Source organism: Merops nubicus, unplaced genomic scaffold (genome assembly GCF_000691845.1).
Source record: "Merops nubicus isolate BGI_N331 unplaced genomic scaffold, ASM69184v1 scaffold6560, whole genome shotgun sequence".
Taxonomy (NCBI): Eukaryota; Metazoa; Chordata; class Aves; order Coraciiformes; family Meropidae; genus Merops; species Merops nubicus.
The window spans coordinates 22,057-45,907 of NW_008583454.1; the positions used below are offsets into that span (position 1 = coordinate 22,057).

Below are 23,851 nucleotides of genomic sequence, written 5' to 3' on the forward strand. Positions count from 1 at the left end.
GAGTTATTCTTACACTGTAGAAGATAATTTCTAACCACTGTCTGCTCTTCCATCCTCTCAACCTGTCAGGAAAAGCAGCAATCCACACGAGAGGGTCATGAGCAGCTGCTGGGTTGAAACCAGTAGGTTCCATATCAGTTATGGGACAGTCAGATTATCTGTTTTCTGAAGTGTTGCTTGGGAGGTTCTCTCTGGGGCTGTGAGGCCACATACGTATCCATTCAAGAGAACACCATCTTCCAAGGATTTCTTGGTCACAACCACAATGCTGCTGCAAAATGTACTCCTGTGGCTTTCCTGTGTTCAGCGATAGTTAGAAGTTCTCCTTTTAGTGCCTTGATCTGCAGACTATAAAGATATAGCAAGGAGAAAGCTAGTGAGGAGCAGGGAGACATCAGAGGAAGAGCCACCTCTGTTTTGGTGAGAATCTGCATGTAAATAGAGATGGAGCCAGGAAAGCAATGGGAGAGAAGGAACCAGTGGTTCTAGTAAGAGCCAGATAAATGAGAAGGTGAGAGCCAGTGAATGAGAGGTGTGTTCCACAGACATGTGTTCTCTGCATTCTTTGGTGCTGGGTGGCAGAGGTCACTGCAGTAACTCCTGCTGTTGGTGGAGGAGGTTTCAGGTATGTCAGCCAAGGGAGTGGCAACAAAGAAAGAGGAGCTTAGAGCTCTGTGTCAGTAGCCTCATTTCCTGCTGCTTTGCTTGGTGGGGTGGGCTTTTGTTTTGTGTTTTGGGTTTTTTTTTCAAAGCCTTTGCCTGTAATGCTTCCTCCTCCTCCTCCTCCTCCTTTCACTTACTTTCAGTTCATTAACTGCCCCAATGCCAAACAAGTGAAATGTTGAATTCATTCCAGTTCTCCAAGATAACTTTCAGCTGAGGACAGAACTAGGAACTGTGGCAAAAAGAAATTGGTGATTCTGGTGTTTAGATAAAGCAACACAATCTACTTGTAAGAACTTAAATAATCTTATGTAGCCTGAATTTCAAATATACTCAGTGCCAGAGGGGTTTTGAACTTCCTGGCACAGAAAACTCCATGCTTCAGTGAGAATGTGATGCAGAACAAGTGTGGAGAGGACTAGCTGGGAGGATGCTGTTCTCATTTTTGGAGTGGAGTCTCCAGTGATCTCTGATTGACTTTGTCAGGACCTCTGTGAAGACCCCCACCTGTTTGTGAATGGAATCAGCTCCCACGACTTACACCAAGGCATCCTGGGGAACTGCTGGTTTGTGGCTGCATGTTCCTGCCTGGCTCTGAGGAAGACCCTCTGGCAGCGGGTAGGTGATCGTTGTGCTTGGTGCATGGAATAAAGCTAATAAGCATTAGTTGTTTCCATGCTTATTGGCCAATCTTTTTCTCTCTAGGACTAAAGTGCCTCTGAGTGGTGAATTTTGGTGGATTCAAATCTTCCCTTTCTTTAGAAGTTCATTTTTTGTGTTATGAGATCTCCCTACTCCATGGTGCCACTGGGCACCAAAGAAGACATATAGCAAAGCCAGAGAGTACCATGGGTTCTGTTTGTCTTTCTCTGTAGATCAATTTGAATTTTACTTTTCTAAAAGATTCTTTGAGATGTGACTATATTTGACTTTGTACCAAACTCACCCTCTTTTTTCACTGCTTTTATTTAAGGTCACCTGCTTGTGAAGCTGAGTACCACCACAGTGTGAGCTCCAGGGCTCTACCCTCTGAATAAATCCTCACGTAGTGCCTTTGTGAACTTTCCCTTTCCTGGTTTCTCAGGTGATTCCAGACTTTAATGAACAAGAATGGGACCCCAAAAACCCAGAGAAATATGCTGGGATTTTCCGTTTCCGTTTCTGGTGCTTTGGAGAATGGACAGAGGTGGTTGTTGATGATCTGCTGCCAACAATGGATGGGAAGTTGATCTACTGCCATTCCAATGTGAAAAACGAATTCTGGAGTGCGTTGTTGGAGAAAGCCTATGCAAAGTATGAGCTAGTTCATTGTCCTGTTAGTCCTCAGTGCTGTCCCTTCTATCCTTCTGGTTTTGTCCTTCAAATCTATCATGCTTCCCATAGGTTTTAGGTTTGCTGCTAGTGGAGAACCTAAAAAGATGAAAAACTCCTTTAATCTGCATGGAGGAGATGAATCACATGCACTCTACTTCAGCAACCCAAAGCCTTGAGGATCATTATACTCCTTTCCTAGAAACCCAGCAAAGGTTTCTCTGCAATCTGCTCTCTTGTTTTGGGTTGTTCTGTTTTGTTTTGCCTTGGTGAGACATTCAAGCCAAGCTAGAGCACCTCTAAGAGCCCCTTGGTGACTGAGAATTTTCTGTTACCCTCAGGCTGGCGGGATGTTATGAAGCCCTAGATGGAGGCAGTGCTGCGGATGCAATTGTGGATTTCACTGGAGCAGTAGCAGAATCTATTGATTTGGTGCAGGGCAAATATGGTGAGATGATTTCTGAGCAGATGAAGCTGTTTGAAGACTTGTTGAAAGTGCACAGAAGAGGCGGGTTGATCAGCTGTTACATTACGGTACGTATCAAGAGCTGGGCTTGGAGAGTTAATTTAAATAAAAAATGGAAAAATACCATTATTAGTATATTGAGCATGTCTTTCATGTGTATGCTTTGGAAAAGCTTCATATGGAAAAAAACTAGCAAGTTGGCAGTGCTGTCAGCCAAGTACAACTCCATGAGCCCCTGAACACAGTCACAAAACCACAAAGCCACTTTACTGTGGATCTGAAAAGGATTCTTTCTGAATGGGCCTTTCACAGCCCCTTGCCATAGGAGGGAAACCAGTGACAACTGGGCTTAACTCACTTTCTGTCAAAGTCTGCAATCTCAGGCCATGACTCAGTAGCACTGAAATTCTGACCTTGTCTGAAGCTGTTACAGCACCTGGAGGGCTAACAAACTGCCATGGCACCTGAGTGTTTCCTAAAAGATTGCTTTTAAATAATTTGTGTAAGTGCAGCCTGTAGGAAAGGGATCATGCTCTAGGAGGTGCAGGGTTGGCATCTAGCTGTACTTCAGCATCTTCCTGCCATGCCCTCTGCTTCCAATTTAAGACCTGAACTAAGGCTAATCTTATGTGGACTTGGGTAAATTGCTTAAACACTTTGCCTTCATTTTCCCTCAGTGTTGGCACACTCAGAATTTCTTGCAAGCATCATGGTGGTTGTGCAGTTGTCTAAAACAAGAGAAAACCAGCCATGTTTGGAGAAGCTGAGAACATGATCTGTTTAGCTTGCCCTGGCCATTCACTGCCCTGCTCTGCACCAGTGCTGTGGTATCAGAGGAGCACATGGTACCTTCTGGGAGATGAATCTGAAGCTGAAAATTCAGCTGAGATAGAACAGGAGTCCTGGGCTGTCCTTCCAAGAAACATCAGGCAAAAGCTCAGAAACAAATTCTTCTAGGTCTTCTTGGTGTTTTACCTTTTTCACAAGGTCTGAACTTTCATTTAGAAAGAATTCCATCTGGTTTGCTCAGACTAGGCTGTCAGACCAGACTTCCTGATGAGAATTGTTATTGTCAAGCATTGTTTCTGGGATGATAGGTTGCTCCCAAATGCTAAGGCAGTTCAGTTTCTTAATGTGGATCTGGTGAGGAGATAAGCTAAGTACAGGGAGTTGTATTTTTAAAAGCAATTAATTTGTTGTAATGCCTTCACATCTTTCTGGCTTTATGTTTCTGCCTGTCAGATGTAGATGCTTCTAAACCTTGATTACACAGGGGCTATTCCTAGTGGTTTGGCTTGACTCATCTCATTTATCTTTTTTTGATAGATGTATTATACACGCAGTGAAGCTTGTTAGGTGTAGAATATTTAATACTCAAGTGGATCCATTGCTGACTTACAAACAAATCATCATCTTCCTTGGATTACAAAATAGCCTTGAGCTTCACCATTTAGAAATTTGAACAGACAGTAGATGTTTAAATAAATAAATAAATAAATGTCTTCATAATGAGGTGGGAGAGACAGCACAGCAGTGAGGAGAGCCTGGGGGATAATGAAGTCAGCAGGAGAGGCTACAGACTCCCATGCTGCCAAGGACTCTTGTGTGCTTTCAGTTGTGAAAAAGGCAAGTGAAAGTGTTACACTGGAGGAAGCCCAAACCCACTGGAAATGTGCCATCTATTTTTACCCATTGCCAGTAGATTTTCCTAGGTATCAAATTTGCCCCCACAGAAACAGTCATTGGACTCAGGGGCTGAATCCTTGGACCCTACCAAGTGTCCAGTGAGGACATCACCAGATAGTGCTGTGTCTGAGCACAGTCACCAGTATCCAGAAGAGCCGCTTTGTAAAGACAGCAAGATTTTGGGAAGGCTGATAAAGGTTGTCCACCAGCCCAGTGCTTAACTGACTGAGGCCAGGAGAAGACAGGATGGCTGTAGCAGGCAGTGTTCTCCTGTGCTCTGGGCTTCTGTCTGCTCAGGCTTGTCCAGCACAGTCATGCAGGAGACCAGACTAGTGAGCCAACAGTTTTGAGCCCTAGTGCTGTTTTCCTGCATATTCTGATCACTTGGGAAGGGCTCTGTGACAGAAACCAAGCCTGCCTTGTCCTGCCCCTTGAACATGTCACTGCCAGGTCCCTTGATGATGTGAGTTGTGTTTTTTTTGCTTGTCATTGTTGGTGCTGAAGGCTTCCTCTGGTACCAGTGAAGTGGAGACAGAGAAGGGGCTTGTCATCGGCCACGCCTACTCGGTGACTGCGGTTCGGAAGCTGCGCCTTGGGGAGAGGCTCACCTTCTCCTTCAAGGCAGAAAAGCTCTTCATGATCAGGCTGAGGAACCCCTGGGGAAAAAGAGAGTGGAATGGTGCCTGGAGTGACAAGTGAGTGCTGCAAATCCAGTGTCAAAGGAATGAAACTGGGTGTTAGACATCAGTCTGCAATATTCAGTGATGGCAGAACCATTGTGCCATCTCTGAGCAAATGAACCCATCCTGGAGGAGCCAGGAGGTTTTGGTTTCCTGGACCTTGGTTTACTGTACACATCACTGTCCTGGCACACGATAGCCAGGACAATAGCCTACGACTCAGTGGGTGAGTCAAGAACATGAGGTTTGTTCCCAGCTTCACCACTGAGTTTGTCTGTGACTTGATTTCTCAGCTGTAAACGCTAGCTGATGGGGATGGTGTAAGTCTTTTATTCTTAGATAATTTAAGTGACTGGTGAAAAATGCTGTAAAATGGCCACATTTGTGAAATCTTGAATTATTTTTGAATTCATTTTAATGTGGGCCATGAGCTTAGCAGGCACCCTTACAGAGACAGGAATGGTTGCTGGGGGGGTATATTCCATCACTGGCAATTTACACACAAAAACCACTTAACCAGAATGTTACAGTTCAACACTGTGCTTACCAGCTGCTCTTAGCAGTTAATGCAGCCTTCTTAACAACAGCAGGTTCAGTTCTTATCTTCCACACTTTAGCTAGGAAAAATCTATAAATTCAAAGAGCTTGATTCAGGTGAAATGCTAAGAATGCAGAGAAGAGTGACCATGTCTGGTGTAACTTGTGGTTCCCCACTAGCCCTTGCCTTGGCACTGCTCCCACTCATTCCAGAGGAAGCACTGATGACTCTGAGGTAGGCCCGTGGGTTTTGGCCTAACAGAATTAAATTGAGAATTTCCAAATAGGTTAAGAAAATGCCTGTTTGTGGTACGTGATTCTCCCTGATTCTTGGGCCACTAGGTGCATGGTGCAGCTCCCCCTCCATGGGCCACAAAACAATCCGTGCTGAAAGGCCAGGACCAGAGTGTTGAGGCACCCCCATAATGTACCTGGCTCCTGCTTCCCTGGTCTTTGGGGACACTAATGACAATCTGTGACCCCTTGACTACCTCGTGCAGATAATAAGCAGTGTACCAGAGCATTAAGGCACACCCCTAATGGTGATTGATCGGCCTTCTGACAGCCTAGTACATGTGTACTTTGGTTCTGGCCCAAAGTGGGGACATACCAGAACCCCAAAACCTAGCGAGTTCTGGGCATGTGAACTGGCAGAAAGTACCAAAATATTACACCACCAGAGCTGGGCCTAAATGGAAAAGTACCTGGCAAAAGTTAATTCTCCCAAACTCCATAAAGAGCAATCCTTAAGACCCTGGGACCTTTCCTGGATGGCAGTGGGCTGTGACCAGCACCTCCCTTGAGCTGGGACTCCTCAAGACTGTCTGCCAGCAAAGTTCATGGAAGTCCAGGGCAAGTCAAACTCCTCAAGAGTCAGTTATCACCAGCTGAGGAATGCCCATGCATTGTGCATATTTGCTCCAAACTGAGAGAGGGACGTTTTTACTGTAGGCTAGTCTCCTCTACCCACCTCCCTGCCTATCTGTGTGTTTGATAGACACATCTACCTTCACAAGTGTGGGTGTGTTAGATCCAAATATTTCTGTCTGTATGTGTTTGAATGCTCTGTGCTTAGATATACACATCCTTTGATTCAGAATACACTATAGTAAGTTAGTGTGAATCTTGTAACTCTCAAATCTGTAATTAAATCGCTGCTTGATGACAATATATTTTACTGAAGCACTTGCTAATCTTTAAGTTGGTTGATCATTAAGTGCTGCTAAAAATCAACATTTTGATTTATCTTATACTATTGATACATTTTGAATTACTATTAAATTATGGCTGTGTCAAACACACACTGGGGAAGGGGCTCGTGCAGTCTGCTATCACGTTGTTTGAAGCATCGCACTGCTTGAATTTAGGATCCTGTGCTCCCCTGCAGTCAGTGGAAAGAGGAAGGTGCCTCCAGGGGACAATGCAGAGCACATCAGCTGTATGTTCATGCAGGCAATGAAGTGTCTGTGCAATCTGGTGGCACTCTGGAAAGTGGATGCTAGGCTCCTGCTGCAACAGTTTCTTCTCAAAGGCTCTCTGGGGAAATCTCAGACCTCAGGCCTGTTTTATTAAGGGACACTGAAAGACAAGGAGAATACTCTGGTCTAAGTGAAGTGTTCAGTAAGCTCCTGAGGAGGAAAACCAGGTTTCTTTTAAAGGGCCTTCAGGGAATGGAGTCAATCTCCTATGACATTCCAGACCAACTGCTGAAGTGTCCTAAGGGAGGGTGTGACAAACAGAATCAATGAGGTTCTGCTCTAGTTGTGCCAATTTCCCATTCATCTTTTTTTAGTAGCTTTCCAATCAATTAATGTTTTAAAATTCCTCCTGTAAGCCCTTGACTGTCTTCCTGAATACCATCTGTCCTTTCATTACTTGGATGTTACTTTTATAACCAGGGACCATGAGAGAATTTTACTTGCAATTTTTTTTCCAGGTGAGAGTATTTAATTTAAGTTATTAAGCATCTTTGTTATTTTTTTTTCTTGTTCTCCTTTTTGTTTGTTTGTTTTTTTTTGCCTTTTAGTTCTGAGGAGTGGAAGAAAGTCAGCAGTTCAGAATGTAAGAGCTTGGGACTCACTCTTGAGAATGATGGAGAGTTCTGGTGAGTGGGATTCAAAAACAACTTCCCCAAATGGATACGTTTATCCACTCCTGGCACAAGGTCTATTTCTTTTAGACTCTCAAGGTCTCAGTGAGGAACAGAAAAAATAGATTAAAAACCAGTATAACAAAGTTATTAGCTCTTAGTAAATGTTTTAAAACTCCCTTAAGATCTACCAGCCACATTCAGGACATTCACTCCCAATCCAAGACAGCACATGAGCTGGTGTACATGACAGAATGCCAAACATTGAACACACTGTCACCCCTGTTTACTGACTGTTGTGCCTGTCTGTAGCACTTCTAGGTCAGCCATGGCCGAGGTGTCTGTAAAGACAATTGCAGCCAGTGAATTTTGATATTTGCTGGCATTTTCCAGCATGGGCATGGGAAGTGTCCATTCTCCACAGAATCTCTAGAACTCAAGTAGTTTTGACTCTGCTTAAAGCTTAGAATACACCAAGGCAGTCCAGCAACTTCTTCAGCAGATCACCAATATTGCATCAAGTGTGCTGGTAGGGCAGAGTATGAAAAGTCTTCTGTTTGCTTGGCTTTGTCAGGACTGGAAGCCTGCTGTAGGGATTGGGGCTGTCAGTAAGCCAGGACGTGAGGGTAGTTCAGAGATACCAAGCTGTTAGAGAGGTGAATGTTTTTTAACTGCTCTGCTTTAGCAGGCACAGGCTACAGCACTGAGATGGTGTGAAATAACAGCTGTGTCCAGAGTACAGAGGTTTGAGTCATGCTCAGGAACATGTATCAGTAAGGGTGGTAATAATGAGGAGTGGATGGTGCTTTGCTTTCAGGCAGTCTCTTTTGCCTTTGCAAAGTACATTCTCAAATCCAGCCTGGGAGAAACAGCCTGTCCTTCAGGCCTAGGTGCTGCAGCAGGACGAATCCAGAACTGACCATGCACACTGAGGTGATACTTCTCTCAGTTAAGTTCTCAGATAGTGTGGCTGTTGCTTCATGCCTATTTCCACATGGAGAGCTTTCCAGTGACTCAGTTTGTCCTCTGGGCAGCTGAGCAATACCTCCTCTTAAATTACTGGAAGATTTTGTGTGTTCTGCTGGCTCTTTGCATGAGTATCACTGTTTATTTTTGAACAAACCGTGACTCTCCTGCTGTCCATGGAACAGGATGACCTTTGAGGACTGGTGTAAGAACTTCACTGATGTGGACATCTGCCGGATTGTGAACACCTCCTACTGCAGTATCCACAAGACCTGGGAGAAGAAGATGATGCATGGGGCTTGGACAAAGGATTCAGAGCCCCTGCTCAATCGCTCTGGTGGATGCTTCGATAACAAAGAGACCTTCCTTCAGAATCCCCAGGTGGGAATCCCTGTATTTTATGAGGTGTTGAAATGTATCCACCTCTGGGACTGTGCTGGTTCACTGTGTGTCTCAATGACTTCTGTAGAATCTCTCAGAAGAGTTTAGATATTTGTTTAGGACTGTTTGGGGCTGATGAGCCAGACACACCAGGATTAGTGAAGTCTTGACTTCTTTCAGTTTCCCAGTCTCAGAAAGGCAGCAAGTTTGCTTTTCTAATGACAGAATTCCTTTCACTTAATACCCTTAAACAGCCTGAGGATTTGATCCACTGTATTTAGTTATTATCCCTTTGCATTAATCCAAGATTCTGAAAGTATCTAGATCTTCCCTAAGCTCACCCACTCATCAGTTACCTGATTTTCCTTCTCTAACCCTCCCTGGTAACCTTCAAGCTATTCAGTTTATCTGTTCACCCATTCCTACTCCATTTCTCACCTTCCTGCCCTTCTCAATGATACACATTTTCATCCCACTGCATGCAAATTCGGGCATAAAACTTCAACCACTGCCAATGACATCTGGGCACTTACTGCTTTAGTTACTGCTTTGAAAACTGACCTTTCTGTTCTTTTGTAATTCAGCACATACTTTAGGTTAAAGATGTTCTTGTGCCTGTTCCTCTGTACTTGTGGGGGAGGTTTGTGTCTGCAGCACTCAGTTTTCATGGCAGGATACAGGGCAAGTGCAGCTTTTGCTGTGCAGACAAGGAGTGAATCGAACCCCCAGCTCATCCTCTCACACAGGTGTGGGTGGAGAAGCAGCTCTTCACTGCTGTGTCTTCTGTCAGTGTCTCATTTCCAGAGGGTGGTTTTATTCATCTGTTCCTGTGTGTGATTCTGGATGTATTCCAGGGGCTTGTCTGGGTCTCATCTGCAAGTGTTTTGCTGCCCCAGAGCACAAACTACACACGTTACGGTTGAGTGCAGTGCCTGATGCAATGCAAATTCTTTTTATTCCAGTGTTATCTTGGGGCTAGTTGATTAAAAGGCTCTTAACAGCAGTGCTGGAACACATTTATGTTAGCTTAGGGCCATTATAAATTACTGTGGCACATACTACCATAGTCTAGAGATAATCTCTGTTCTCCCTGAGTGAACTGGCTGATACTGAGGCCTCCTGTGAAGCTTATCTGTACAGAGAGGGACTGTGACACTTCCAGCCCCTTTAAGGGAATTTAAACCAAGTATAAACATATTCCTACACCACCTGCTGATTTCCAGTTTGTTGCCCCTTAGGACAGCTGAAATGTCATCAGATCAAAGAGTGTCACAGTTGCATAGCTCTCATCAGACCAAGAGAGCTCTCTTGCTCTCTCACAGTTCCCCTTCCACCCTCCATTTGCCCTGGCACACTCCAGGCTGACAAGGTAACTGCACGTGGTTCAACAGGGACAATAATTAAAATGTGCCTTACTAGGTGTTGCTGCATATTTGTATCTTGCTGTTTAGATTCTCTCTGCAGAGGCTCTTGACAACCCCAAGGACTCTCTTCAGGGTCCTGTGCTTTCTCGTCTAATGTTGATAGAACACACTCGTAAGAGTACAAAACACTCAATTTATACCAAAACCCAGCCAGGCCAGAATAGCAGGAATTCTGTAGGAGGCCAGTCTGGATTGTAAATACCATGACCAGCTAATGAAGCCCTGAGGCTTGGGGAGCTATTGATTATCTTTCCAGTACTGCTGTGCTTCAGCCAGCTCAGCCAGAGGTTGGTGTTCCCTCCGTGTGGGTGTGATGCCATTCTGACCATTTTTTTTGTCTACTGAAGGGTATATTCTTGTGAACTGGTCTAGCAGAGATGCTTAATAGCATAAACAGTTGAAGTCTGACTTACTGAGATGGGAACTGCTGCCTAACTTAGAAACAGTCTCCTTTGATTGGTCTTCAACCCAAGTTGATTCAAGTTTACTTTAAACAGTTTGATAAAAGATTTGTATGTTAAAGATGCAAGAGTCCTTTTCTCTTTTTACTGGGTATTCCTAAGACTTATAGGAAAAATGAGAAAGCCCAAAATTAGCATTCTTGACATTCTTCTGTTAAGTAGAAATTGTAGGTGCAGATCAGAGTTGTGGGTTTGGGGTTTTTTAACCTAAGATTTGGAAGATTCCTTCATTTTCAGGCCGTATATAAAGATGTTTGGAATTTACAGGCCCTGTATAGATACTCAAGTTATAAGAAAAATCAAAAATTATCAAAGACCCTCTTTGGAGTCTTTTGAGTTAAATTTTTCAGTCTCACTCCTGATTTATATATATCTAAAGTAAAATGTAATCTCTTGTCTTTTGCTTTCAGAGAAGGTGTTATCTGCTGCCTCAAGAGCTATTTTGTGATTTGGTCTCACACTGTCCTTTATGTGAATTACCTGTTTCAGTGTCTCTGATACTTCTGGTTTAAAGTTCCTTGGTTTTAGCATTAATTTTCAGCTGTGAATTGCTGGGGATGTCTGTTATACAGAGAACTCTCCTCCTACCTCCTCATGTATTTTCATTTGCCTCCTTCTGTATTTCCTTGGTGATGACTTTATCCTCAGTACCATAAGGCATTTCTAACAGCTTTCCCTCTTCTCTCTTCCACTAGTACATCTTTGATGTTAAGAAGGCTGAGGACAAAGTGCTGGTCTCATTACAACAGGAGGATCGCCGCAAGTACAAGAAAGAAGGGAAAGGAGACAGCATCCCAATTGGCTTTGAAATACTCAAGGTAGGCAGCTGTCTGCAGGCCTGGTTCAGAGTTTGTCCAGCAGTCCTGCTTCATCCTGGCAGCCAGAGGCATGACTGCCATGGTGGGGTCTGGCTCTCCTCTCCACGTGAGCTGTGCTTGCACTGTCACCAGCACTGACATTAGACAGACCATTTGAACTAAACTGAACCTGGTTCAGTTCAAACTCTGTTTGAACTAAATGAACAGAAGTAATTTTTCCCTATCACAGAAGAATTTTAAGTGCTTTTCCTATCCCCCAGGTTTGAAAAGAAAAACAAAATCAAATTAACATTTGAAACACGGAGGGGTTTTCTTCCCTCTTCTCACTGGAGGCTCCAGCCTCCATTTCATCAGCAAACAGAGCCAAGTGACCAAGGGTCAAGGGTGTTTTCAGAAGCTGGAGTAGTGAGTAGGAAATATGTGAATGGCAACCAAAGGGATCCCAAACAGTAATTGAATTGTACTCCCAGGGCAAATTGAGTAAAATGAAAACACATGAACTGATGAAGGAGGAAAGCAAGAGAAACAGCCATGCATCTCCTCTCTCACTGAGGGTCAGGATTAGTTTAGCTGTTGCTATAGCTCGTGGGACTATGCTGAGTCTATGGCCCTACCTTAAAAGTCAGTTTTTAACAGCCAGGTGGAGCTGCTGACAGCTGCATCACACCTATTCCTTTGACAGTCACCTCTTAGCTGTGTGTATTGAAAAGTGTCATTACAGAAAGCAGCAAAATTCACCTCGCCTTGTTCAGGCATGTATATCTAATTGGGAAAGGCTTGGAAAAGAAAATCACACCTTCAGAAAAGTGTCAGTGCTCTATCTGAACTTCTGTTCAATAATTTTTCTTTTTCAGAAGTGTTCTAACCCACCAGGCTCATTATTATAACTAAAGGCCTTTGGAAGACCACAGCCTAAATTATCTAAAGACAAGAGAGAACTGCTAGAAAAGAATGTAGGGCTGTCTTTGTCCCTAGGAGCTGCTTAAGATACAGGTTTATACTTCAGCTCTGACATGGCAAATATCAGTTCCCTGAAGAGGATGTTAAGCACAGCTTCAGGGCTTAGAACAGAACATAAATAGTTATTCTGTGGCTTTTGTATTCAGGAGAGGGCAATGAAAGTACAGCTGTCTGCATCTGGATTGAGAGGTTGCTAAATAAGGGTGGAATGTCCTTTCCATGGTGGAGAAAGGAGGCAGATGAATCTCAGCATAGTTCAGCAGGTGGAGTCCTTGGGGTGCGCATGTGTCTCTGAAAGCTCCACAGTAAGAGGACATCTCTGTTAGAGGTGTGTGTCTTTGCCAGTTCCAAACTTTCACCTGCACTTAGGGGTGTCTGTGTATGTACCAATGCAGTGAAGTGCAGAACAGCCCTGCCTGGAAGCCTGCGTGGGCCAGTGTTTGGAGCCCTGGGTTGCCCACCAGGACTATCTCTGCCACAGCTGCAGCGGCTCAAAAACTGCTGAACAATTTCCCTTCTGTGCCCGTGAGAGGCTGTGTGATGTGAAATGCTGCCTGCTGGCTGCCTGCTTGCATTGACCCCTGCCCTGCTGTGTGGCACAGGTGGAGGATAACAGGAGGTACCGGGTGCACAGGCTGACAGTGCAGGAGAGGGTGGCCACCTCTCCCTACAGCAACACGCGCACGGTGTTCCTGAAGAGCATCCTTCGGCAGGGCCGCTACCTCCTCGTCCCAACCACCTACCACCCGGGCATCCCCACACAGTTCATCCTGAGGCTCTTCACAGATGTGCCATCCAGACTCAGGTACGCTGTGCTCACAGCTACACGTGATCTTCCCTTCCCACACTGGCAGCACCTCGTGGAGAGGGTTGCCTTGCTGCCCCCAGACTCACTAGCTCATATCACTTCAGAACTAGGTCCTTCAGATGGTCAGGGTCACCTCCAAGACTCTCCAGATGGCTCACTGGGATTTGTGCATAGCCAGGACATTTTTATGTAGGAACCTAGTGGGCAATTCAGTTTGAGTCTTTTGACCTTTTAGTTTGGCTTTTGTTGTTGCCTCCAGTTGGAGGTCAGAACATGGAACACTGGTGCTTGCAGTTATGCTTGATAGAGCCTATTTCTTTGACCTCCTTTCAAACCAGGAGTTGACTGTGAGAGCAAAACTAGTATTTTATGAAATCAGGCCCACTGCATTTTTTTTTATGCTTTAATACTATTTTCCATGATTTAAAGTTGTGTTTTTCCTGCCACGTTTGCTGCTGTGCAAAGGGTGACACACATTTGGTTGACTTGACTTTGCTCTGGTTTTCTTTCTTAACTCTCTCATTTCTGTACCACAAACTTCCAAAACAGTAGATGAAGAAAGAGTACGAATCACATGTTCTGAAAGTGCCCAATTTCCACAGCTGTTGATTGCTTCCATTGCTTCTCCCATGGTGTCTCAGGGAGCTGAAGGCAGACAAGCCTCGAATGACGTGTTGGAGTCTTCTCCGCGGCTATCCACGCAGAGTCACCCAGATCAAAATCCACTCTGCAGAAGGTTTACAGAAGCAAGACAGATCAGGTGGTGAGTGTAAAGCGAGCGTGGGAGAGTGGAAGGGGCTTCCTCAGTCCTCTAAAGGTGATCTGTGTTGATATGTAAGCAGCCAGAAATTGTCCAAATTGAAGATTTATGGTATCTTTGCCTGGTACATTGTAAAATCTGCTCAAAAGGAGAGATCAGATGAATAAGATGATGCAAACCAGCAAGAGTTGTGTCATCTGTGCTGGTCCAGATGGGCAGTACTAGCCAGACCTTCCTGAAAAGCTTCTTGTGGGGATTAGTAAGAAATTCACCTTTCAGGGCTGTGTGTTTTCTAAATGGACAATATCCAAGGAGACAGCTGAATCCCACAGACTCGTGTAGAGTATTACACTTAGCTCAGCTATGTCATTCCCAGCCTTCAGAGCATTTAGTTATTCATTACCACAAGCTTAATAGCACTTCAGGGAGGAAATTACAGTTTTCAAACAACCATTTTCAGATGGATAAACTGGGACAGGGAGAGGTTAAATGACTTGTACAGAACTATGTAGCTCCATGTCAGAGGAAGTGTACTGAAGGACACTAAAATGTCCTTCTGGCACCTGATACTGACAGTTAATTAGGAGACTTGTCCAGTTGTCCTTTGCTTCCTCATTTTCTACTCCTACTCTCCCTCTGTCAGCCTTCATTTTCCATGATGAGTATGGCAGAAAAAGGTAGACACTTCCAGCATGGAGTGGTTGACAGGGAGAAAACAAAGGAGCAAAGATACTACAGTTCAATTTGGACAGGAAATTAAAGAGGCTTCTGAAACATCTGCTGTGTTTGCTCCAGATAACTCTTCAGCTTTCTTCAGTTTGAGATGTGGAGCTCAGCTGCATTTAGTTCCTGTTGGAGAGAAGGCATTAGACTTAGACCTGCAGTACAGTTCCTCTTCAGCCTCCCAAAGCAGCTGTAAAATTTCTCCCACCAGCTGGCTCGAGTTTATTCCAGTCCCCTTTTCATAGTTATTCCTGGCACCCACTGAGTGGTGGCTGGGTGTACTTTGCACTGTGAAAGCTGCTCTCTCTTATGCCTGGTTATCTCTTCAGGGGACAGGAATGTTGGAGGGAAGAGAGAAAGAAAATGCATTCAGTTCATTGCACTTCTCCTGAAAAACAGGAGCTGCAAAGGCCTGTCAAACAAGTGCTGTGGCCCCACGTTCTCAGCAAGGCAGGCTGAGGGGGCTGTGTGTGACAGGAGTGGCAGAGCAGTGCAATGGAAACAGGCAGCATGGTTTTAGTCTTGCCCTGTGAAGAAAATTTTCATTTTTATCTGTAGGGTTTTTTTTTTAAGCTTTTAAAATTCCTTGAACATTTTTTCTCTTAACATTCCCTGCAGTAAAGAAATAAAAGGCAATTCTCCACCCTTAGCATTTCAAAATCCTTAGCACAATTACTGTCTTGACAAGATCATTAAAAACAGTTCTCTGCAGCTGCCAAAGACCAGGCTTGAACTCAGACAGCACTGTGGGACTTGGTGCCTTGTGACACAGACACTCAGCAATATGCAAACAGGACTTAAACCAACATTTAATAAATATTCTAGCTACACCATAGCCCAAATACTTTTAGGACCCTGTGCTATCACATGTGGCCAAGTTGAGTTGAAGCATCTTCTTCCACTTTGATTTGTCAGGCTGATGATTCCCCTGACAGACCTGGAAAGGAATCCTGTTGTGGGAGGAACCATCTAGAGGAAGTGGACTCAACAATTTTCTGTTTAAACCTCAGCAAAACTTCTACTTGATTATATTGCTTGTTAGAAAAAAATGCACAATTGGGTCAAGCGATACTATTTGTGAATTGGTATTGAATTCATCATGTGGCTGAAAAAAATCAGTCTGTCATTGTCAAATTTTTTCTGAAGTGTTTTTATTTCCCTGTGTGAATCAACATGCCATCTTTAAATTCATCTAAAGCATAAGAGGATTTGAACACAAACCCTAAATGAATCATATTGTTTGACATTGAATAAAACTTCACCAAAAAAGTTGAAATATTTTCCTTTTGTATCAACATAAAGCTTTCAGTAAAAGCCTTTGTCTCTTTTCAGCCTGTAGTTCTAAATCTTATCCATTCAGGGGACACAGAAGGAGACTGAGTTACTTTAGTAGCTTCCCCATTATCTCCAATTCTGTTGTGAAAGACCTGTCTGAATCCTTATTAGCCTTTTTTTCCTGTGAGTATCTCTAGCTCACAGAGTGTATTTGCAGATTCTCTTGCAGAATGACAAATCTTACAGCAGCTCCAGACAGAGGAAGTAGGGAGAGTATGTGTGTTAAAAAATCATGAAGCCAAATGTGCAGTGCTGACATTTGTGCTGGACAATAAAACCAAGATGTGTGATGATCAAGATAATGCCCATAACTGGCCCTCTGCCTTCTGAGGGCAACTTGCTGGGAAATTTGGCAAAGCACCTGATTGACACTGGAGTCCATTTTTGGTAACATAAAAAGCTGGGTATGGTACCTGTTTCTCACATTTGGGTTTTTTTGAGGGGTAGATTAAAAGAGTGGATATGGAAATTCTTTGAAGCACACTGCCTAGGAAAGAATTGCTAGAAAGTAATGTGTCCAGGGACAGTAAATATCCCATATTCTGAGATTGCTTCTTGGGAAGCTTTTACTGCTACGGAAGAATGCAGCTCCTTGTCATCTGTCATCTCCTCTGTCTTCTCTGGATCCACGTCTGGACCCTCTCCCATGCCTACCTCAAGGACAAGTACCAGCCAGGCATAGGAGAAAGACCAGTTTTCTTAGAAGGCCTCAAAGCTGCGTGGGCAGTTACAGAAGCACCAGCCTTGCCTGCTGCTCCTAGAGCATTTCCTGATGTGAACTAGACTTAAAAGTCAACAGCAGCCTCCAGTCTAATCAATACTGTGAGATGAGGGAAGAGGCCACCCAGCAACTGCCTTTGGGAGTGACAAGTAGAGGTTTCCTCTTGGGTTAGGCACAGTCAATATGTTTATTCAAGTAGAAAATAAGTAGATGAAGTGCTTGTGTTTGCCTGCTGCTAAGAAGACCTCACACAAAGATTACTCACTTTCTGGTGGGGAAGGTTGATGGTGACTCGTTAGCTGCTCTATCTGATTAGCCCCATGCATTCCACAGGGGTTCCCTGGCTTCTCCCTCTCCTGATCTGCAGCATCTCAGCTCTTGAGCTGCTTCTTTTCTTATGCTCAGTCTCTGTCATCTGTCAGCTGTGCTTTGCCTCATGCAGCCACCTGCCTGGGCTGTCACTGTCATCCCTTGGCATAGGCAGAAGACAACACTTGATGATAAAGGAGGAGGTTATGATCCAATCTAAAGCTTCTAAGAACTGAGACATGACATTAAATCTCTGTAACAAACTGTCCTGAAAAACATTAGGATGTCTTTATGCTCTGACACTGAGGTATGCAGTTGTGCAAAATAAGAGGAGCCTGAGCAGAGAGACCTTTCTTTGATATACCTAGGACAGAGGGATTTAGATTTGATTGCACTGTTTTTCACATAAGCCTGTCACTATCATCTGAGAGCTGTGCTTAGCACAGATCTCTGAGCAACTTAAAGCTGGAAGAGCATGAAGACTGCATAGCAAGTGCACACCCGGCCTGGTTCACAAGCTGGTTGTCATCAGAACCCTGCTCCCTGCCAGAGCAAGCTTGTTTCATCTCTGTTTTAAGTGTTTATTGGAAAGCTCCTCCTTGGTGCTGTCTTTGATCCAGTGTCCTGTCTGGAAAGAATAATGGATGCTTTGCTGTTTGGATGAACTAGCTGCCCAGACTCAATTCTGAATGCATATAGGCTACTTCTCTTGTGCTGAAGTTGATCCAAGATGTGCAAGCCAAGTGTGGTGGCAGGTTTGCAGGAGATGAAGCAGCACTGTGTGCTTGGAGAGTTTCTGGCTCTCGTTTCCAAGTCAGTTTTAAAAATTGCCCTTGCTACTGTCTGTCACACACTTCTCCCAAGAGCTTCTCTTTGAGAACAAATCACTTTTCGCCTGTTTAAGTCTTCCCACTGAACTTCCATATTGAATTTGAATGTTTAATTGCCTTTCATCACTTTTTCCAAACTAGGTATTGTGATCCCCTTTAATGGAACCTTTAATGGCAGTTGCCTTGGGAGCACTCTGAGAAATAGAAGGAAGGAGAAGGCAAAAAGGGGCTGATAAATACCCAGTCAAAGCACGAGAAGGGAAGCAGGGAGAAAATGGAGCAGAGGTGAGGGGAGGATTTACTGATGCCAGTGGAAAGACTCCCTTTCCTTGCAGGAGAAGCCAAGAGGTACCACGTGAGGACACTCACCTGCAGAAGGCAAACCAGCCTGTTGTCATTCCCACAGCAGTGCTTGTGCCACAGCACTGTCTGCTCTGTTTGGCCCGTGCCCTTTCCCAGTGACTTTGTCATAGCTCTCTAGATACCAGGAAGAGTGGTCTAGCTGGGGAAGAGTGGGAATGGCTCTGAGAACTTTTTCTCCATAGCATTTTCTAGAAAGCCTTCTGGGTTTGGTACAGTGCTGTAGGATGTGGATGTGGATGTTACAGCCTCAGGCCAATTCTCAGGAAAAAAAAATAAATTTAACCTTGGACTACTGTGCATAGATTTCTTTAAGCCTTAGCAATATCATTACTCTTTAAGTGTTTCTGGCTTTTACAGGTTTCAGTGTTTCCCCTTGTGCTGTTCTCTCTCACAGCCTCCCAACACGACAGCACAGCCCCAGGACTGAGGTGAATCAGCTCTGCATACACAGGAGGCTGTTCAGGGCACAGCTTGAGCCACGTGTGGGCCTGCACTGAACCCACTCCTGCCACTGCCAGAGCAGTTGCCAGAGGAGCAGCTCCAGTTGTTTGAATTCCCAGCTCATGGCAAATACTTGGATGTCGCTCTTCCACCTTTGTAGCTGTTTCTGCATTGCCTTTGTACTGTAAAAAGCCAGAGCTGCAAAGAACTGGCCCAGCTGTAGCAGAGAACATCCCTTGTCTCATCCCACACATGCAGCTCTCCCATTTAGTGGTTTTATTCTGCAATTGGAGCTGGTCCTCCTAACAGAACTGACCACTATGCCATCGTGAGGGCTTGCTGTGCAGGCACCTTTCCTCTTCTACCTCCCTCTTTATTTCTAGCTCTTTCTGAGAATTTGAACCTGTTTCTTTCAGATGCTGTCTCTCCTTTTCCTGTCACTGAGCAAGTCTCTCCATTAACAGCTCCCTTCTCCAGCAGATAGGTCTGTAAAGCTGTGTCCTTTCCCCACCTCTTCTTATGCCCTTTATCTCTTAATTACTGTTAATGATCAGATGCTGCTTTGCTCTTTGCCTTCAGCCACAGTAGTTGACAGCATTTCATGCAAGACCCCATTTTATCCAGATGCATTTTCCAAACCTGTTTGCAAAGGGGTGACCATTTCCATCACTGATCACACAGCGGGGTGCTGCCCCATGTCCCAGAGCTAAATCCACACATTCAGTGACACAGAAAGTAACTGCCCATCAGAAAAGCCAGTGCATGGCTACCTGCTGCAGGAGGTGTGAGGTGTTCTCAGGGCAACAGGCCCATCACCTGCCTGGCCAGGTGTACTCAAAGTGCAGCAGAGGGAAGACTCCATTTCTTTCTCATAAGTGGAAGTAACTCCTTCTGATTTGGGTGTAGCTGTTAGGTGGCTTGTTTGCACAAGATGTTGGCATCCAATCCTTCAAATGAGTGGTGTGTTTGAGGAAATCATCCTGGGTATGAATTGTTACAAAATGGGAGCTGCATTAATCATGCTCCTTATGGTTGTCATCCCAGTGGTGGCATTTTCAAGTAGATGGTGACAAAACGTGTGTAAGGAATGAGCTTTTCAGTGTGAATTGAATATGTCTGACTCACATATTCAGTGGGTTTATTGAAGATCTGTTTCTAAAAAGGAGCAAGGTGTGCAAAAATATATATGCTGTCATTAACAATAGGCATGAACAGAAGTAGTTGTGTTGAAATACAAAAAAAAAAAAGTCAGTGCCTGTATTTAATTAAAATTTAATTAGAAAGTGGAATGGTCTGTTCTGTTTGAGGATAAAGACAGGTGTTTCCAAATCAGTTCTTGATCCCTATTGGAATGAAAAGAAAATATCAATATTTATAACAAAGTAAAAATGTTCAGTGTAGAAACAATAAAGCATTTCTGGGATGCTGAATAATCTCACTGCATTATGTATGATTAAAGTGTAATTGAAAAGATTAACTAAGACTTATAATAGATAAAAACATGCAGTGATAAGATAAACTTTAAAATTGCACTGCTCCAAATGATAGACCCAAAGGAATTGTCTCAGGTTTGTGGGAGTGAAATGAGAAACTGGGGAGGATTTGCTTGGGCAGTTTCCCCCAGAAAATTTTGTTGGAGCCTCTGCACTCCTACAAAATGATTTTGCATTTTGACAGTATTTTACTTTCTGGAAGAGAAACTGCTCCTTGAAACCCACCTCCTAGCACTAATGGCCCTGTCACACTGCAGCAGGCAGCACTTCCAAGGCAGGCAGTCTAAAGGTGGATGCTGGGATGTGCTGCCAGTGAGCTGAAAGTGGTTCTGTGCAGCTCCTGTCCCTGCCCTCCACAGGAGTCACAGGGGGTGAAGTTTTTACCTTCCATTTTGGCCCAAGTGCCCAGAACCATGTACCAGGCTGCAGTGCACAGATGCATTTTGGCTCTCACATCTGGAGCAGTGTCAGCAGCTCAGAGTTTCTCTTTGAAGACTTTGTTAGATGAGCCAGGAGGATGCACAGCAAGGGAAGGTGAAAAGGTTGTGGTGCCAGCCTAGGGTGAGCTGCTTTCACAGCTGTTACAAGGAGGAGGGGTTTGACCTCTGCTGGTGATGGGCACTGGATGTGAGTGCCCTGGTGTCCTGCTCCTGCAGGCACAGGAGGGAATTGCTTCTGCTGGGTTCCCAGGAGGGTCTCAGCTGCCGTTCTGTCCTCAGAGCTGTGCTGCTGGTTGTGTTTCAGGAGCAGATCCCTATGTGCTCATCAAGTGTGAGAACCAAGCCACGCGCTCCCCCGTGCAGCACGACACCACCAGCCCCACCTTCAGCACACAAGTGATTTTCTACAGGAAGAACATTGACAGTCCTGTCATCGTCCAGGTGAGACAGACCATGCAGGGTGGGCTGCTGAAGGCAGCTGGGGGAGCACAGCAGCACCACGGGGCTTGATGTGTGCTAAATCTTCCTTCATATGACTGACACCCAGAATGTGAGAACCTCTGCTCCCCTTCCTGGGCTGGGCCTGGAGCTGTTCAGCTGCTCTGCTGATTCTCTGGTCTGGGTCTCTTCCATGAAACAGCAGCTGATGACCCTAGATCAGAAGACATATTTCCTTCTGAGGCTTTGAAAGAATTTGCAGAATTTTGTTTGCCTCATTTGGTACCTGACAAAACAGAGACAAAGAAAAGCCAAATGTTGAGTCAGTGTTTGAAATCAAACCAAAGCCAAGGTTACTGTTAAGAAGTTTTTTACCTTGAATTCTAGTCCTGTAGGAACTAGATCACACTGTTTACCTCAGCACTAGCTGCTTACACAGAGCATGGGGTTTAGTGGGTCCTGAGGAGGTCACAAAAAGGATCAGAGGGCTGGAGCCCCTCTGCTGAAAGGCCAGGCTGAGGGAGTTGGGGTTGTTCAGCCTGCAGAAGAGAAGGCTCCAGGGAGACCTTCTGGTGGCCTTCCAGTACTTAAAGGGGCCTGTCAGAAAGCTGCGGACAGACATTTTAGCAGGGCCTGCTACAACAGGACAAGAGGAGATGGTTTTAAACTAAAACAGGGACATTTAGACTAAATCGAAGGAAGAAATTTTGACACTGAGGGTGGTGCGCACCTGGCCCAGGCTGCCCAGCGAGGTGGTCGCTGCCCCATCCCTGGAACCATCCCAGGGGAGGTTGGTCAGGGCTCTGAGCACCCTGCTCTAGCTGCAGATGTCCCTGCTCCCTGCAGGGGGTTGGACCAGATGACCTTTAGAGCTCCCCTCCAACCTAAACTATGATCCTATGATTTAGATGAGGCAGTCTAGGAAAACTTTGAGGGAGCAGAACAGCATTTCAGTACGATACACACAACTGTTTAGTATCTGACAGATCCTAAGCACTATGTCTTCTTCCTCAGTGCAGGGAGATCTTTTTTCATAGAATTGTCAGGACCTGAAAGATCTCACAGTGAATCTGTGAATCAGTTCCCTGTGGCACTTGGTGCCAGAGACTGGAACAGCTTTATAGCACCATAGAGCTGCTGGACCATGGTCCGTGCTCTTGGCACGTGCAGGATTGCCCAGTACTTGGGAAGGAGCAGATTCACACATGGGACCTCACCTCAGCTCTCTGCAGTGTGCAGCTCAAACACTTTGCCATGTCCAGGATAACTCAGTTAGGTAGTAATGCACCTCACAGACTGAAGGCTGGCTTGTGCAGCAAAGCCCACTGCTAACAGCCTTTCAGCTGCTGCTTGTCACACACCCAGCCCCACCCTGAGTGGTGGCAAAGGACACGTCCAAGGATGCCAGCCCCACTGGTGTCCCTTGCTGGAGCAGTGTGGGCCTGGCTCTGGCACAGAGGAAAGCTCTGGAGACCTGCAGAGGTGAGGTGAGCAGGCAGAGTGGCACACACAGCCTGACTGCGTGTGGCTTTTCCTGCTGGTAAGCTCCAACAGGTAATTTTTATTCCTCTTCTAGGCAGGCTGTGACCTAGAAAGCAAAAAGCTGCATTTAGCCCCTTATTTGCATAGTGTATGTAAATGAGCATGCAAATCCAGAATCTCCCACATGCTCTGTAGACAATTAGCTAAATTTAGACGTACTGCCCCTCCTCACTGCGTGTCCCAAGGGGTTAGTGGGAGTGACCCTCCTCCAGCACAGCCCTTCCAGGTGGAGCTGGAGAGCAGCACTGCTTCAGCCGGGTTTATTCCCTTCTCTCTAGGTGTGGAACAGCAACGTCTTGTGTGACCAGTTCCTGGGGCAGGCGGTGCTGGCAGCTCCCCCCAGCGACCCCAGAGAGCCGCAGACGCTGCAGCTCCGGGGGAGGGGCGGCCGAGGGGCGGCCGAGGTGCCAGGTCACATCACCCTCACGGCTTTTTCCAGCGACAGCCTCGTGGAGCTGTGAGCACCAGAGCCCCGCAGAGCCAGACAGAGCTGTCACCTCGCAGCAGGGGGCCTTGTCTGGGCTTTCTGTGCCAGTGACTCGGGAGCAAAGGTCCCCGTAATCATAATCACTTTCAAAAGAAAAAGCCCTCTAACCCTCCACGTGATCCTGGGTGGTGGGGAGGGAGGCTTTTACAGAGGGGAAAATACACATTTATACCTATATATGCTCATGATATAGCAAATATAATGGAAGAAGGGGCCAAACTAGACGTGAGCAGCTAAGCTCATGAAGAGGGGACTGTCCTCCCCAGCAGCACCTTTCTGGAGCTGAAGCACACGTGGGTGTCCTCACAGGTTCCCTCACAGCATCCCCTGCTCTCAGCCAGCAGCTGGGGTGCCCAGCACACGGTGCATCCACACAGCTCAGGCCTTCTTCACTGCCAGGCTGTATTTGGGAGGGGGATTTTTTTCCTCATTTAGGCATATATAATGCTTGATGAATTTCATTGTTATTGCTACGGATCAGATGTTTCTGTTCCTTGGAGGAAATGTCATTCCCCAAGGAGGTCAGTCATAGGTTATAGCCTCAAGAGCAGGCACGCCAGGGCAACATTAAACCAGAAGGGTGAGTCTTGCAGTGCCTGTTTGAACACCACAGCAAACAAGAGCTTCACCCACATAACAGCTCTTAGACTGACTGCCTTACTCTTCTTTTCTCCACCTGAAGCTGGTGACTCACAGGTCAGTCTCTCTGGCCAAGAGAA

The 23,851-nt window shown here is 45.4% G+C and overlaps 1 protein-coding gene across 1 annotated transcript; it reads left to right on the forward strand.

Moving 5' to 3' along the window:
* Positions 1 to 1,149: 1,149 nt before the first annotated feature.
* Positions 1,150 to 23,106, forward strand: LOC103773347 (calpain-5-like; the record flags this gene model as incomplete). The annotated part of the gene is made up of 11 exons (XM_008940713.1): positions 1,150 to 1,281; positions 1,748 to 1,956; positions 2,316 to 2,508; positions 4,631 to 4,821; positions 7,370 to 7,447; positions 8,584 to 8,779; positions 11,360 to 11,482; positions 13,045 to 13,247; positions 13,892 to 14,013; positions 20,970 to 21,106; positions 22,924 to 23,106. Coding segments are annotated over 11 exons (1,767 nt in total), but the record flags the coding sequence as incomplete, so codon positions are not given.
* Between the last annotated feature and the right edge of the window lie 745 nt (positions 23,107 to 23,851).